The sequence below is a fragment of the Oryctolagus cuniculus genome, chromosome 7 (genome assembly GCF_964237555.1).
Source record: "Oryctolagus cuniculus chromosome 7, mOryCun1.1, whole genome shotgun sequence".
Classification (NCBI taxonomy): Eukaryota; Metazoa; Chordata; class Mammalia; order Lagomorpha; family Leporidae; genus Oryctolagus; species Oryctolagus cuniculus.
In genome coordinates, this window is record NC_091438.1 from 46197621 (window position 1) to 46215397 (window position 17777).

Here is a 17777-nt window from a genome sequence, read left to right on the forward strand (position 1 = left end):
CGTCAACTCCTGCATCCTTCCAATGGTCCTAGGATTTGAAAAACGCCTGACTTAAAGACTTTCCGCTCTGCCAGAGGCCAAAAGAGTCTACTCTGTAATACGTGAGTACACGTGGATGCTGGCGTGAGCAGGGACAGCAGCATTTGAATCGGCTAAGGCCCTTTGCACCCAGCAGACTCTTTATAGAATATAGAAATCCACACCGGCAACCCTATCACTTCATAAAACCACTCCTGTCCGCCCCAGGGACCTGTCAACCGGAGCCAGATCTACCCCGGCACAGGAGCACCGGATTCGGCCGGAGCCAGGCGGGAAGGGCGCCCGCTAATCTACTCGCGAAGCCTGACCGACTTCAAGGTCGACGGCAGGACCCGGGCAGCTCCAGCCATCCTGCCCGGGCTTTGCAGCGGCCGGGTCGCAAAGTCTCCCGGAACTAAAGGGCTGAGGCCAGAAGCCTGCCGGAATGCGCCGTCCCTCCCACCCGGCGAGGCCCCGCCCTCGCCACGCCCTTCCCGCCCAGGCCCCGCCCCGCCCCGCCCCCCAGCAGCGTCCACCCGGAGGCTCGGGCGCGGCGGGAAGCGAGTTGACCTTTTCGAGCCTCCGGGGCAGGAGCTGCGCCCTGTCGGCCGCCGCTGGGAGCCATGCTGAGGAGCTGCGCCGCGCGCCTGCGCACCCTCGGGGCCGTGCCGGGACCCGCGCGGGTGAGTCGGGTGCGGCGCGGGCGTAGGGAACTCGGCGGGGCTCGGGCCGACAAGCGTGGGTGCCGGGTCCGAGTAGCGGCGTATCGCTTGCCTCTGCCGGCCCCGCGCGGCAGCAGTAGCGACAGCGGCTCTGAAGTGCTTCGATCCTGAGGGTCGAACGGGAAGAATCCGAACCGGGAGGGTGACTCGGCTTTGAGGCAACGTGCGGGATGCGGGATGCTTGGCTCCGGTCAGCACCGGTGCCGCTGAGGTGAAGAGAGTAGGGTCATCCCGGCATCTGAACGCGGGCAGCCTGGGCCGGAGCCGTGGCTAGCCTCACGGCCGGCCGAGCACCCCTTCCCATGGCCTCTGGCTGGTGTTGTTTCTGAGGATGACAGCCAGCTCGCGAAGCCGTGGGAGAATCTGCTTGTGAGGGAACCAGACCCTCTCTAAGCCATTTTTCTCACTGCCTGGTTAGAAGATCAAGCGAGGGGCCGGCGCTGTCGGGTAGTGGGTAAAGCTGCCACCTGCAGTGCCGGCATCCCATATGGACGCCGGTTCGAGTCCTGGCTGCTCCACTTCCGATCCAGCTCTCTGCTATGGCCTGGGAAAGGAGTGGAAGATGGCCCAAGCCCTTGGGTCACTGCTCCACTTCCGATACGGCTCCCTGTTAATGGCCTGGGAAAGCAGTGGAGGATGGCCCAAGCCCTTGGGCCCCTGCACCTGCGTGGGAGACCTGGAAGAAGCTCCTTTCCCAGTCCAGGTGGTTATGGCCATTTTGGGGAGTGAGCCAGCAGATGGAAGATCTGTCTCTCCCTCTCTCTCTCTGTGACTCTCAAATAAATAAAATATTTAATTAAAAAATATTTTTAAAGATTAAACGAGATAAGGGAAGGGAAGTTTATGGCGGTGCCTGGGGCCTAATGTTGAATAAATGTTACCTGTTCTTGTGTCTCTGCGGTTGCCTCATTGGGGTATTCAGTTAGTATTGGTTAAGCCTCAGCAGTGCTCGAGGTGTCGTTGGCTACTGGTGATAGACAGATGAGTGAGAAACAATGCTGTCTCCCAAAGGAGCTCACAGTCTACTTTGCCGCCACACGTCAAGCTGCAAAAGTAGTGTGCGGCCCGCATGGGAGACCAGGAGGAAGCACCTGGCTTCGGATTGGCACAGCACACTGGCCGTAGCGGCCATTTGGGGGGGTGAACCAATGGAAAAGGAAGACCTTTCTCTCTCTCTCTCTCTCTCTCTCTCTCTCTTTAACTTTGCCTGTCCAAAAAAAAAAAAAAAAGTGATGTACAGACCATGCACTGTAATAAAACACCAAGGGAACACCGGCCAGAACAGCCCAGTTCTGTGCAGCAGCTGGAAGAGGACTTTACCAGTACGGTGTCTCTGAGCTATTGTGGCTTTCTTTTAAAAGATAATGAGCCTGGATTGGTCCCTAATCCTGTGCCATCTTGCCCATTGGAAAAGAGAACATCTTGAGCTAATCTTCTAACAACCAAGATGAATTCATTTCTTTTTAATTATATGCTGGGCCTTGTAATCTGTGTTGCCTGTTTAAGTGTTAGTATTTACAGGCTTCATTAGTCATGCTGTTTTGCTTAGTAACTTAATTTTTAGAAGGAGATATGTAAAAAAAAAAAAGCCATAATGCTTCTTAACAAGTCCCACTTTATAAAGATCAAGCAAGACCTTTCCTTTATTCACGGCAACAAAAGGAATGATTCTAACAACCCTCCTGGTATAGTCTGTGCTTTGAATTCACAAGTGCACTTACTTCAAATATCTCCTAGTTCTCAGCTCCTTGAAGTGAAGCTTTATTTTTGTTTCTCACAGTTACCATCTGGGATAACAAACTCAGTATGCTCTGAACTAAAATGAATACTTCCCCATTCTCCTCACCCACACACTCATGCTAACCTTAATCTTTCTTTCCCTTCTGTCCACCTCAAGCTTTGAACCCACACCTTTGCAGTCATCCAAGGCTCTTCTACTTTCTCTTCCCCAGTAGTCAGTAGTTTTCCATGTCTCTTGGTTCTAATGTCTTACATGTCTCTTAAAACTTTTCTTCTCATTCCTCTGAGCCTAGTTCAGGTTCTAAGTGTATCTGACCAGGACCTTGTCAGCAGCCTTTTAACTGATTTCACCACCATTGCTTCTTACATTTTAATTTGTTCTTTACAGTAGAAGGGCCTTTATAAAACTTATTTTCATGTTACTCCCTTCCTTTCTTCAGATTCCTTTGGGCTCCCCATAATGGAAAAAGACATTTCATCATACAATTCCACCTTCACGAGTCTTTAAAGACTCCCTTTCTTTAATTAGCTTCATCTTGAATAATAATATTTGTAAAATTACAAGAATGGTATACTCTTTATATGTCCTTTTGTAATCTTATATTAAAACATTTTTAAGGCCGGCGCCGCAGCTCACTAGGCTAATCCTCCACCTAGCGGCGCCGGCACACCGGGTTCTAGTCCCGGTCAGGGCGCTGGATTCTGTCCCGGTTGCCCCTCTTCCAGGCCAGCTCTCTGCTGTGGCCCGGGAGTGCAGTGGAGGATGGCCCAAGTGCTTGGGCCCTGCACCCCATGGGAGACCAGGAGAAGCACCTGGCTCCTGCCTTCGGATTAGCGTGGTGCGCCGGCCGCAGCGCACCGGCCGTGGCGGCCATTGGAGGGTGAACCAACGGCAAAAGGAAGACCTTTCTCTCTGTCTCTCTCTCTCTCAATATCCACTCTGCCTGTCAAAAAAAAAAAAAATTTTTTTTAAAGATTTATTTATTAGGGGCCATCATTATGGCATAGTGGGTAAAGCCACAGCCTGCCAAGCCTGCATCCCATATGAACACTGGTTGAAGTCCCTGTCACTCCACTTCCAATGTAGCTTCCCGCTAATGAGCCTGGGAAAGCAGTGGAGAATGGCTCAAGTGCTTGGGCCCCTGCCACACACATGGGAGACCTGGCAGAAGCTCTTTGCTCCTTGCTTTGGTCTAGCCCAGCCACAGCCATTCCAGCCATTTGGGAAGAAAGCCAGTAGATGGAAGATATCTCTCTCTTTTCTCTCTCTGTCTTTTCATCTCTCTGTGTAACTCTGACTTTCAAATAAATAAATCTTTAAAAAAAAGAGAACGTTTGTCTAACTACCGCCTATCTATCCTTGGACTGATGCTAAATTCTTATAAAAGAATTTTATAAATTATTAAAAAGATTTATTTGTTTACTTGAAAGGCAGAGTTACAAAGAGAGCTAGATCCTCAACCACTGGTTCACTCTCCAAATGGCCGCAATGACCAGGGCTAGGTCAATCCGAAACCAGGAGCCAAGAGCTTCTTCCAGGTCTCCCACATGGGTGCAGGGCCCAAGCCCTTGGGTCATCCTCCACTGTCTTCCCAGGTGCATTAGCAAGGAGTTGGATCCAAAAGGAGCATTCAGGATTTGAACCAGCACCCATATGGGTTCCCAGAGTCACAGACAGAGGCTTATCCCACTATGCCACGGCACCAGCTCCTATATAAAATATTTTAAAAGACATGTGTCTGGGGCCAGCACTGAGGCTTAGTGGGTAAAGCTATGGCCTAGGAAAACAATAGAGGATGGCCCAAGTCCTTGGGCCCCTGCACCCACGTGGGAGACCGGGAAGAAACTCCTGGCTCCTTGCTTTGGATCAGCTCAGCTCCAACCGTTGCGGCCATTTGGGGAGTGAACCAGCGAATGGAAGACCACCACCAATACCACCACTGCCCCCCACCCCGGTGTAACTCTGACTTTCAAATAAATAAATAAATCTTAAAAAAAAAAAAAAAGACATGTAGCTTTGTCCTTGTACCATATAAAGCCATCTTTTCATACTGGTCTTCAGAACCAGCGAGCTAGAAGATGAAATTTAAGTCCTGCCTTAGAGCCAGAGTCTCTGAGATGCAGTTTTTCTACTCCACCATTCATATCATGGTGTGCCTGGGAAAGCAGTGGAAGATGGCCCAAGTCCTTTGGCCCCTGCACCCACATGGGAGACCCAGAAGAAGCTCCTGGCCCAGCCCTGGCCATTGAGGCCATTTGAGGAGTGAACCAGAGGGTGGAAGACCTCTCTCTCTCTCTCTCTCTCTCTCTCTCTGTAATGCTGCCTTTCAAATAAATAAAGAAACCTTAAAAAAAAAAAAAAAAGAAATCATATTATTGTTTTGAAGTTTTCCCTAAGTCACTCCTGCACCTGGTCTACTTCTATTGTAGTATTTTTCACATCTGAGGCTATTAAAACTTAAGGCAGGAGTAGGTCTTCTCTCTTTGTCTCACTTGTCCCTGGCACAGAACCAGGGCAAATAGTAGGGCTCAAAAACGCTTCTTGGGGTCCGGCGCTGTAGCTCAGGGGGTTAACGCCCTGACCTGAAGTGCCAGCATCCCGTGTGGATGCCAGTTCTAGTCCTAGCTGCTCCTCTTCCGATCCAGCTCTCTGGTAAGGCCTGGGGAAGCAGTAGAAGATGGCCCAAATCCTTGGGCCCCTGCACCCACGTGGGAGACCCAGACAAAGCTCTTAGCTCCTGGCTTCAGATTGGCGCAGCTCCGGCCATTGCAGCCAATTGGGGAGTGAACCATCGGATGGAAGATCTCTCTGTTTCTGCCTCTCCTCTCTCTGTGTAACTCTGACTTTCAAATAAATAAACCTTTTTTTTTTTTGACAGGCAGAGTTAGACAGTGAGAGAGAGAGAGACAGAGAGAAAGATCTTCCTTTTCCGTTGGTTCACCCCCCAAATGGCCGCTACGGCTGGCACACTACAGCCAGTGCACTGCACTGATCCTATGGCAGGAGCCAGGTGCTTCCTCCTGGTCTCCCATGCGGGTGCAGGGCCCAAGCACTTATGCCATCTTCCACTGCCCTCCCGGGCCACAGCAAAGAGCTGGACTTGAAGAGGAGCAACTGGGACAGAACCGGAGTTCCAACCGGGACTAGAACCCGGGCTGTCAGCACCGAAGGCGGAGGATTAGCCAAGTGAGCCACAGTGCCAGCCTAAATAAATCTTTTTTTTTTTTTTTTTTTTTTTTTTTTAAAGAAAGCTTGTTGGATGAATCCCACACTTTAAAAGAGAAAATCAGGTAAGGGAGTGCACAGTTGAGAGAATGATTCTAATTCCTACAAGTCCATAAAAAGATGCTGGAACTGATCTTGTCCCTCTCCTGTTTAAAATTCTTCAGAGGGCCCTGCAGTTATAATTCAAACCAGTTAGCTGAGTGTTGAGGTTTTTGCCTGCGTCTCTGCAGGCGTCTGTTCCTCCTCTTGCACTGTGACAGTGCCTCACTTTTATACCTCAACTTCATCACCCGTAGAATGGGGGTAATAATTAGTACCTACGTCATCCAGTTGTAATAAGGCCCCTCCAGACTTTCACACCACTTGCTTGTATACAGCGATCCTTTGCCTACAATACTCTTTCCAGCGGGCTAATTTCTTCTTGTCAATATCCAAGCAAGCCGGCACCGAGGCTCACTAGGCTAATCCTCCGCCTAGCGGCGCCGGCACACCGGGTTCTAGTCCCGGTCGGGGCGCCGGATTCTGTCCCGGTTGCCCCCCTTCCAGGCCAGCTCTCTGCTGTGGCCAGGAAGTGCAGTGGAGGATGGCCCAAGTGCTTGGGCCCTGCACCCCATGGGAGACCAGGAGAAGCACCTGGCTCCTGCCATCGGATCAGCGCGGTGCGCCGGCCACAGCGCACTGGCTGCGGCAGCCATTGGAGGGTGAACCAACGGCAAAAGGAAGACCTTTCTCTCTGTCTCTCTCTCTCACTGTCCACTCTGCCTATCAAAAAAAAAAAAAAAAAATCCAAGCAAAGAACTTTCTCTGGACCCCCAGTCTGAGAGGATGTCCTTCATCTCACCTTAGTGCCAGCGCCTTACTCATCACCTGTGCTTGATTAAAGTTGGAAAGAAAGTAGATGTGGACTGAAAGCTGGCTCTGCCAGGAGATAGCTGAGTGACAGCAGGCAAATCCCTTACCCTCTCTCAATCTCCTGTTTCGCCCAAGGATGTTGGACCAGGTGATCCCTGCAGTTCCCTTCTGTTTAAAAGTAACAATCTTCTGAAGGAAAAAAAAAAAAAAAGGCAACCAGACAGTCATTGAAAACTGGGAGAATATATTATGAATGGGAATGCATCACCCACTATTCTTCTGTCTTTCAGAGGTCATTTTCTTCTGAGAAAGCCACTCAAAAGGACTATTCACTCCCTAACCCCAGCTGGACCAAGGACATAAGACTCCTTTATGACCAGTTCATGAAGAAATGTGAAGATGGCTCCTGGAAACGTTTGCCTTCATATAAATGTAAGTCTACTCAAAGGGTTCAAAACTTCAGGAACCTTTTTCTTGGTAGAAACAGCCATATTCCTTCAAAAAAATATTGGGACATCAGATATAAAACTCAGAACAGATTGAAGCACTCATTACTGCTTTAAGAGAGAAGGAAGACAGTGTGGGAGTTCTCTAGTCCCCAGTTTGATAGGCCAGGAATCTCAACTAATTCTACCGAGCATGTGAGAACATAAAGCCCATTGTCAAGAATAAGACTGCATCCACCCTGCTGTTCTTACCAGCACTAGCAGGAGTGAAGGGGTCCCAGAGAGCCTGCACCGTCCCACACCCTCGTCAGCTCCCTGTCCTGCACGTGTCATCACTAATCGCATTTTGTCCTTTATCTGAAATCTGGATCCATCACGCTGAGAAGCTCTAAACACTTGGGTCACCCTCGCATTTCCCAGATTCTAAACCCTTAAGGCAACCCACCCTCAACCCAATACACACACACACACACACAGCAGACCTGTCTTCCTGGGGAATTTTTTATTGATTTTTATTTTAATGAATACACTTTTTGTCTTTAGGCTTACAGAAAAATAAGCAGAGAAAACAGAGCTCCCATATACCTCCTGACATCTCCTGGCTTTAATTCCCCCTGTTGTTAACATCATACATTGCTGTGATATATTTGTAATATTGATGAAGCAATATTGATGTATTATTACTAACAAAAGTCCATGGTTTATATTAGAGTTCACTCTGTGTTATACACATATTTTCCATGGGTTTTAAGAAGTTTATGATGACATGTATCAATCATTATAGTATTATACTGTACTGTTTCACTACCCTAAAAATCCGGTAATGTACCTGTTCTTCCTTCCTTCCTCCCCAACCCCTGAAAAACTCTGTTTTCTTTATTGTATTCATATTCTGTCTTTTCTAGAATGTTATAGGAGTATAGTTGGGTCATTCAGTGTGGAGCCTTTTCAGATTAGCATCTTTTACCTAGTAATATCCATGTAGGATGCATTTATTTTTTCAGTAGCACTTACCACCATCTGGCGTACTCAGTGTTTTATTTACTCAGTAGTTTATCTCACTTTGGGAGTAGAAGCTCCACAAGGGCAGAGTTTTCTGTATGTTTTGTTTCCTAGTGCTCAGAATAGTATTTGGAATATACTAAGTGCCTTACAAACACTGGGAGTTAATACCCACCTTCACCTACCATTTTAGAAGATGCCATAATGATAATTAGGCTGTAAAATTAGAATTTTGTAATTAAAATCAAACCAAAAATTTGCAGCACCTACCATTATGAAAATGCAAAAGTATGCTAGTCTTTCAGATGCAGCACTCGAAAATGAGTCATCTCTCTTCTCCAAGGAATGTCCATTTTTTAGGGAGGAATCAATAGCTTCCATAAGATTCTCAAAGGAATTCATGACCTACTAGAACCTACTAATTTTTTTTTTAAGGTTTATTTATTTATTTGAAAGAGTTACAGAGAGAAAAAGAAAGAGAGATCTTCCATCTGCTGGTTCACTCCCCAGATGGCCACAATGGCCAGACAGGGCCAAGCCAAGGCCAGCAGTCAGGAGCTTCATCTGATTCTCCCACATGCGTGGCAGGGGCCCAGACATTTGGGCCATTTTCTGCTGCTTTTCCCAAGCCATTAGCAGGGAGCTGGATTGGTACAGAGCAGCCGGGACCCAAACTGGTGCCCACACGCGGTGGCAGAGTCACAGCTGGCAGCTTTACCTGCTGTGCCACAGTGCTGGCCCCAAGACACACTAATTTAAAGTTTTATAAGTACGGGCAATTATTGAAACAAATAAACAAAGTAAATCAAATGACTTTAAACAGAATCTGAGAACTGATATGGAAGATCATTTGGTGCAGGAATACCAAGGGACCATCAGAATCACTTCAGAGTTCTTAGTCTCCAGTACTTCTTCCTCATTTAGAATCACCGGCCTCTTCCTTTCATGAATGTTTACTGAGAACCTACTCTGTGGCAGGCATAGGCACCGGGATATAGCAGTGAGGAACACAAATCAAGTGTCCCCCAGTGTAGTGCTCACGGCCGGGCACTCTTCCTTACTGGGCTCAGTGCTGAAAAGAAGACGGCAGCCTTCTGTTGGGGAATGGAAGAAAGGTTGGGAACCACTACTGTTTCACGTTTTCCATGTCTCCTCTTGTTTTCTGCGTTAACTCTTTTTTTTTTTTTTTTTTTAAGATTTATTTTATTTACATGAAAGGCAGAATTACAGAGAGAGAGGTCTTCCATCCACTTGTTCATTCCCCAAAATGGCCATAACAGCCAGGGCTGGGTCAAGCCAAAACCAGGGGCCAGGAGCTTCTTCCTCATCTCCCACATGGGTGCCAGGACCCAAGCGCTTGGGCCATCCTCCACTACTTTCCCAGGCGCATTAGCAAGGAATAGATCAGAAGTAGAGTAGCTGGGACTCAATCAGCACCCATATGTGATGCTGGCATCGCTGCAGGCCACGGCTTAATCCTCTGTGCCACAATGCCAACCCCTAGTGATTTCTTCTTTATACTGTATTGAGCTATAATCTCTTGTGACTTTTACCCATTATCTGTCTGTCTGTCTTTATTTTCTTATTTTAAAATATGTATTTATTTATTTGAAAAGCAGTATTACAGAGGGAGAGAAGGAGAGAGAGAGAGAGATCTTCCATCTGCTGGTTCACTCCCCAGATGGCCGCAAAGACTGAGACTGGGCCAGTTCAAAGCCAGGATCCAGGAACCAAGATCTTCTTCCTGGTCTCCCATGTGGGTACAGGGGCACAAGCCCCTAGGCCATCCTCTGCTGCTTTCCCAGACACATTAGCAGGGAGCTGGATTGAAGTGGAGCAGCCGAGACTAAAACCAGCACCCATATGGGATGCCAGTGCCACAGGCTGTGCCTTAACCAGCTATGCCACATGCTGGCCCCAGACCATTTTCTGTTGCTGTAATAAATTACAGCAAGAGACTTGGTAATTTATAAAGAATAGAGGTTTATGACTGTTTTGGCTCATGGTTCAGGAGACTGGGAAGTCCAGGAACACAATACTGACATCTCCTTAGCTTCTGGTGAGGGCCTTATACTGCTTTAACTTATGTTGGAAAGCATAAGGGGAAGTGAACATACAAAAAAGACAAGATACAAGAAGCTGCCTCACTTTTTTTTTTTTTTTTAAAGATTATCTATTTATTTGAAAGTCAGAGTTACACAGAGAGAGAAGGAGGTTTTCCATCCGCTGATTCACTCCCCAGATGGCCGCACTGGTCAGAGCTGTGCTAACCGAAGCCAGGAGCCAGCAGCTTCTTCTGGGTCTCCCACGCGGGTGCAGGGGCCCAAGGACTTGGGCCATCTTCCACTGCTTTCCCAGGCCATAGCAGAGAGCTGGAATAGAAGGGGAGCAGCCAGAACTCAAACCGGTACCCATATAGGATGCCAGCGCTACACGTAGCAGCTTTACCCGCTGCACCACAGCACCGCCCCCCTCTGTTCTTTTCGAGCATTGCTCCCTTAGGATTTCAGTCGCCTTACATTCCTGTTTGCTTTTTTGCAGGGCATGTTCTAGTCTGTTAGAACCCTTCTTAGTGCTTCCCAGAACTAAGTTTAAAACTCAAATTAAGATTTTTCCAGCAGGGGCCATGTCACATTGTCCACTTAAAATCAACTAATACCCTGTGTCTCTCTTGTGAACTGTTTGTCTCCTCTTTAGTGTCCTATGTGGCTGACTTACTGAGCCTAACTGAAGAACTTTTTGTATACAAGTATGTGCACCTAATGCATTCTTCACTTTATAAAAACCTTTCTGGGGCCCAGTGCTGTGGCGTAGTGGATAAAGCTGCCACCTGCAGTGCCGGCATCCCATATGGGCACTAGTTCTAGTCCTGGCTGCTTTGCTTCCAATCCAGCTCCCTGCTATGGCCTGGGAAAGCAGTAGAAGATGGCCCCAGTCCTTGGGCCCCTGCATCCGCATTGGAGACCCAGAAGCTGCTGGCTCCTGGCTTTGGAGCAGCGAAGCTCCAGCCATTGTGGCCATTTGGGGAGTGAACCAGCAGATGAAAGACCTTTTTTTTCTGTCTCTGCCTGTGCCTCTCTGTAACTCTGCCTTTCAAATAAATAAAAATCAATCTTAAAAAAAAAAAGAAACTTTCTGTTTTCTAACTTACAGCATGCAGTGTGTATTTATTCAGCAAATATCTGTGGAGCGTCTGTGCTCTGCCAAGCACTGTATTCGTGAAGTATACCTTAATACACAGATAGTCTCTGCTGTCATGGAGCTTATCCAGGTATTTCTGAGATACTTACTAGCTTTTAATCATCTAAACAGACCTTTAGGCAGAAGCCTGGGGAGTTAATGACCTTTGAAAAATGACCCAAATAGGTCCTTGGTTTCCCTAGTCTGCATATCTCCTTTCCTCTACATACATGTTCTTTCCTCTTGAGCCTCTGATTCTGCCTTCCCATTCTCAACTCAGCTGATCCTGCTTCTTATTTCACTAAGAACTCCCGAGCTCTTGCTACCTCCTGTGTCCTCCCTCTGCATCCGTGTCTGATGTTCTGTTTCTTTCCTGCTGTGAATGAACTGTACTCTTAGGGGAGGGCACGCCCTCCATTTGGGCACTGCATTTCATCCCCTTAGGTCCACACTGGACATCCCTCTCCGGCAGGTCTTTCTCATCAGCGTATAGACATGCTGCAGTATACTTCTCTCTTCCCAGTCTCTCTTGAAACCACTAATCAGACTCTGATTGCCACCACTCCATCAAAACTACTCTTGTCAAGGGCACCAGTGATTGTCAAGTTGCGAAACCTAATAACTTCTCAGCTTTTGGCACAGCTAGTACACTCCTTCCTCCTTAAACTTGACCTCTAGACCGTCACATTCTCCTTTTGGTTACCAATTTGGTGCCAATTCCTCTTCATCTACAAACTCTTAATGTAAGGATAGCCTTGTGTCTCAATCTTCAGTACCGTACTGGTTTCCTCTCTGTACTTCTTCGGTCACATTCAGTGTCATGGCTTCAGAGCCATTCAGAAGCCAACAGCTTCCTAATTTAATGGTCGAAATTTAGTTCAAATTTAGTTCAAATGGGTTCAAATTCTGGCTCCAACAAGTTAAAGCTCTGTGACCTTGAGCAAGTACTCTACGTTTCTGTATCTCAGTTTCCTCATAGTAAATACTTCAGTGCTGCTAAAGGAAGAAATGAAACAATGATAAAACTACTGTAACCAAAAGAAAATGATATAGAGTTCTTAAGTTTCTTTATAGAATCTCTGTTATATAGAGATGACTTATTGTATTTTATAAAATGAAAGGAAAAAATAATTTCTCTTTAAATTATTTCAATTATTAAATTACTTAAGATGTAATTTTGTAATTAAAAATGTAATTAATTTGTATTACTGATTCCATTCCATTCTGTTACCACAGTAAGTGTCCTTACTCAGTGCTAATGGCTACCCTAACAGCTATACCAAAATTTCTACACAGAAGCCACTGGTGACCCCAGTGCCAAATTCCATGAGCATTATTTGGCCCTTACTGTACTTATATTCTCATTCCTCTTTTTTTTTTTTAAAGAAAAAAAGGATTTATTTATTTATTTAAAAGGCAGAGTTACAGAGAGAGGCAGAGGCAGAGGGAGGGAGGGCGGGAGGGAGATCTTCCATCCACTGGTTCACTCCTGAGGTGACTACAACGAACAGAGCTGTGCTGATCTGAAGCCAGGAGCCAGGTCTCCCACGTGGATGCAGGGGCCCAAGGACTTGAGCCATCTTCTACTGCTTTCCCAGGCCACAGCAGAGAGCTGGATGGGGAGTGGAGCAACAGGAAATCGACCCGGTGACACTATGGGATGCCAGCACTGCAGACGGCAGCTTTACTTGCTACACCACAGTGCCAGCCCTCTCATTCTTGAAATGATTTTCTCTTGGCTTTCATAAGCCTTGCTAGGCCAGTCTTCCCACTCCCTTTCTGTCTGTTTCTTAAATGTCAGTATTTTCCAGGGTTTCATTCTCAAATATTCTGTTGTTTCCCCCATGCAGCCCCCACTTCCCTCTTAACTGAAACTTGGCCCTCTCAGAATCAAGAAGAGTTTAAACTGGGCTTTGCTACCAGTCCCTGCTTTCAAACATTTACTTCCCCTCTTCTTAGAAAACTCTCTGTTTGTGGCTTATATACTGTCTGATTTTATCACCTTCTTCTTCCCCTCTACCTGTCATCTACTCACCTCTCCCTTGGTGCGGTTTCAGCACCGATCGGTCTTCCCTGTACCCGACCCCAGCATCCACATGGTGGCGCCTCAGTTCCTGGTTTCCTCCTCACCCGTCAACTTCTCTTTCCCCCAGTCCCAGCCACACACATTCCCATGAGCATATTTTGCCTCATCTTCCCACAAAGTGCACAGCTTCCAAATCTGCATATTTAGATATGCTGTTTTCCAACCACAATCTTTTCCTTCCTGCTTGCTTGTTCGAAGACCCCTTGGGAACAGTTCTTGGATCTCATGAAGACCTTTAGCTCACTAAGTCCTTTGCTTTCTCATTGTCCACGTAGCCCTCGTCTATCCAGACTTTTTAAGGTCACTTACCTAGGAAAATCCTGCCCTGGAGGAACCTAACCATCTGCCATCTTCTCTTTATTTATTTATTTTTTTAATATTTATTTATTTTATTTGGAAGAGTTACAGAGAAAGAGAGAAGGAGAATCAGAAAAAGAGATCTTCCATCCATTGGTTCACCCCCCAAATGGCCACCACGGCTGAAGTTGGGCCAGACCAAAGCCAGGAACCAGAGCTTCTTTCGTGTCCCCCATGTGGGTGCAGGGGTCCAAGCCCTCGGTCTGTTTTCCACTGCTTTCTCAGGCACATTAACAGGGAGCTGGATTGGAAGTGGAGCAGCCAGGACTCAAAGCGATGCTAGCACCAACAGGCAGCAGCTTAACCCAATATGCCACAAGTAGGCCCCTGCCATCCGCTTTGCACAGGCCTCATGTCACTGAACATTACTAGAGAAATCAGTCATCCCACCTAGCAGTTAACTTGATTGTAATTTTATGGTGTTACAGAGTGCTTCTAACATCTCCTGCCTCCAGTCTTGCTCTCCTCAGAGTCCTCCGTCTGCCCAACTGTCAGAGTGATTCAAAATGGAGATCTGATCGTGGCCTCCCTCTGCTGCCTTCAGTGTTAGCCATGTCTTAAAAGACTAGTGCCTCTCAACCTGAACACGAAACAGCTTGTTAAGGGGCAGGCTCTGCTTCAGTAGGTCAAGGGTAGAGCATGAGATTGTGTGTTTCTTTTTCCTTTTTCAGGATTTATTTATTTGGGGCCAGTGTTGTGGCAGAGTGGGTTAAGCCTCTGCCTGTGAAGCTGGCATCCCATATGGACACTGATTCATGTCCCAGCTGCTTCCAATCCAACTCTGTGCTAATGGCCAGGGAAAAACAGCAGAAGATGGCCCAAGTGTTTGGGCCCCTGCTACTAGAGACCCGGATTGAAGCTCTTGGCTCCTAATTTCAGTCTGGCCCAGCCCTGGCCATTGTGGACATCTGGGGAGTGAACCAGCAGATGGAAGCTGTCTCTCTCTCTCTCTGTGTCTCTCCCTCTCTAACATAGATTTTCAAATAAATAAATAAATAATTTTTTAAATACATTATAAATCTTTTTTTAAAATACATTAATTTATTTGAAAGGCAGAATAATGGGGGCAAGAGAAGATTTTCCATGAGCTGATTCACTCTCCAAATGGCCGCAATGACCAGGACTGATCCAGGCCAAAGCCAGGAGCCCAGGCTCCATCCAGGTCTCCCACGTGGGTGGCAGGAGCCCAAGCACTTGGGCCACATTCCAATGCCTTCCCAGGGAGCTAGATAGGAAACTCACTACCATTGTTATTTTTATCATTTTTATGAGATAACATCAAAGTTTAATAATCCAGACCAGAAATTTTGAACTCCTAAGTAAAAAATTAGAAGGATTTGATGTTTATCTTATCCTGATGTCAGAGCTGGAAGAGATCTTAGAGGTTTATGTCCTCATTATATAGAAAATTATATGGGACAAAAGAGCAACCGCACTAGTATTATGCAGGACACGTATGAAGTATTCTGTTTTTTTTTTTTTTTTTTTTTTTTTAAGATTTATTTACTTACTTATTTGAGAGGCAAAATGACAGAGAGGTCTCCCATCTGCTGGTTTACTTCCCAAATAGCTGCAACAGCCAGGGCTGAGCCAGGTCAAAACAAGGAGCCAGGAACTCCATCCAGGTCTCCTATGCAGGTGGCAAAGACTCAAGCACTTGAGCCATATTCCACTACTTTCCCAGGTGCATTAGGAGGGAGCTAGATCAGAAGTGGATCAGCAGGGACTCAAACCAGTGCCTATATGTGATGCTGATGTTGCAGGTTGCAGCTTAACCCACTGTGCCACAATGCCAACTCCTTATGTTTCTTTTTTTTTTTTTTAGATTTATTTATTTACATAAAAAGCAGAGTTACAGAGAGACAGGAGCAGAGGTAGAGGCAGAGAGACAGAGGTCTTCCATCCACAGGTTCACTCCCCAGATGGCCATAACGGCTGGAGCTGCACCTATATGGGGTACCAATGCCACAGGCAGAGGATTAGGCCACTGAGTTATGGTGCCTACCTCTGTTTCTTCTTAAAGTCTCATTAAAACTCACTAACTTGATTTCATGAACCCTAATTGTTCTCTTGGTTTGGGTCACAATCACACTGAATATTGGGCTGAACTGGACCTGTTTCTGATTCAGTGTAAATAATAGGTAAAATTCGCGTCTGCCAGGAAAACCTTTTCCTTGCTATTACATTCATTTTCTTTAAATCCCATTTATTCCAGGAAGGGTTTCTGTCTATACCTTATCATTTTATTATGTTAGCATTATAGACTATATTTTCTGATATCTACATATGGGTAAGAACTTTGGATTTCATATATGTTTATCCCCAGTTAGGTTGTTAATTCTGCAAGGGCAAAGATCCTGTATACTGTTTCTTTGAGATGCTCCCATTCCTTTGCATTTTGTACGCAGTTGACATTTTGATCAATGTTCCATTGACATCTGATTTGTGCAGAGTATAGGTGTTTAACTCTGTCAAGGCGTTTCTGTCATACCTGTTTCCCATGTGCCCATCCACCTCATTTCCCTGCAGATACAAAGTTTGTGGAAGAACAAACGCCAAAGGCTCAGATCTTCACAAGAAGCCTTGAGGAAGGCCTGGGCTTCGAATATGTGATGTTCCATAATGAAGCTGAGAAAAGAGTAGTTTGTGTTTTCCAAGGAGGTCCTCATCTGCAAGGAAACCATGGGTAAGAATCATAGCCTGGGAGTGTGACTCCCCAAGCACACCTGTGTAGCCGTGGACCACAGTGAGGGCACTGAAATGATAATGTAGTTATACGTCTACCTACTGACATGGAAAGATGTTTCCAATGTGTTATGAAAAGACATGGGGCAGTAACGTATATTTTGAAGGCATATCAATAACATGTTAATGGTGGTTTGTCAGTAACTAGATGACAGTATTATGGGTCTTCCTTTTTTCCATCCTTTTTTATACTTAGCTGAATTTCCTAAATTTTTGAACAATGCATATGTGTAGTCTGTTTAATAAAAATATAATAAGGGTGGGCATTGTGGCACTCCCATAGTGGAACGTCAGTTCAAGTCCCAGCTACTCTATTTCCAATCCAGCTTCCTGCTGATGCACCTGGGAAGGCAGCAGATGTCCCAAGTACTTGGGTCCCAGCTTAGGAAACTTACATGGAGTTCTGAGCTCCTGGCTTTGGTCTGTTCCAGCCTTGGCTATTGTGAGCATTTGGAGAGTGAAACAAGAGATGGAAGATTCTCTGTCCCTCTAATTTTGCCTTTCAAATGAATAAATAAATCTCTTTTAAAAATAAAAACATAATAAACTTTTTTTTAAAAGATTACATTTTGGCTTTTGCATGCTTATAATCTGATTACTATTAAGTTCTGATTTTATTACACATATTTAAGACTATTATGCTATAAAGTTGGGGACATGGGAATTATTTGACATGAAATACTCTGAAAATTGATTAAGTGGCCTTTCTATAATTAAATTGTATGTAGATATTTGAATAACCTCTCCCTTTCAAGAGGTTCATTGTTTCAGAACTGTAAACATTTCTCTTCTCTTGTTGTAACTAGATACGTTCATGGAGGTGCCATTGCAACCATGATTGATATTACAGCTGGTACATGTGCAGTTTTAACTGGAGGATATGCCATGACTGCCAATCTAAACATCAATTTTAGAAGGTAAACTCACAGTAATTTTGTACTTTTCTTTAGGGATCATAAGTCAGATTCCTCAGCAGCAAATCTTAGACAAATTTGAGGAGACTTCAAAAAGTTCATTGGAAAATTGCCTGGATTTTTTTTTGCACCCAAATAAACTTTTCTTTCAATTTTGATTTTCTACACACTTTTTGAAGTGCCCTCATATTCCTATGCAATTGAATATTCAGGAATTGGGGCGAGTGCTGTGGTGTAGTAGGTTAAGCCTCCATTTGCAGTGCCAGCATTCCATATGGGCATGGGTTCAAGTCCTGGCTGTTCCACTTCAATCCAGCTCCCTGCTAATGGCCTGGGTAAGCAGTAGAAGATGGCCCAAATCCTTGGGCTCCTGCACTCATGGGGGAGACCCAGAAGAAGCTCCTGGCTTCTGACTCCTGGCTTCGGATCAGCCCAGGTCCAGCCTTTGCAGCCATTTGGGAAGTGAGCCAACAGATGGAAGACTGTTTT

The 17777-nt window shown here is 45.9% G+C and overlaps 1 protein-coding gene across 1 annotated transcript in view; it reads left to right on the forward strand.

Annotated features, from left to right (window-relative positions):
• Nucleotides 1-505: 505 nt before the first annotated feature.
• Nucleotides 506-17777, forward strand: part of THEM4 (thioesterase superfamily member 4) — a 25816-nt gene continuing 8544 nt past the window's right edge. Inside the window, exons 1-4 of the mRNA XM_008264434.4 lie at nt 506-701; nt 6849-6990; nt 16159-16315; nt 17181-17291. Coding sequence (XP_008262656.1) covers nt 642-701; nt 6849-6990; nt 16159-16315; nt 17181-17291 — 470 coding nt within the window. The 5' untranslated portion in view covers nt 506-641. The remainder of the gene's footprint in view (nt 702-6848; nt 6991-16158; nt 16316-17180; nt 17292-17777) is intronic.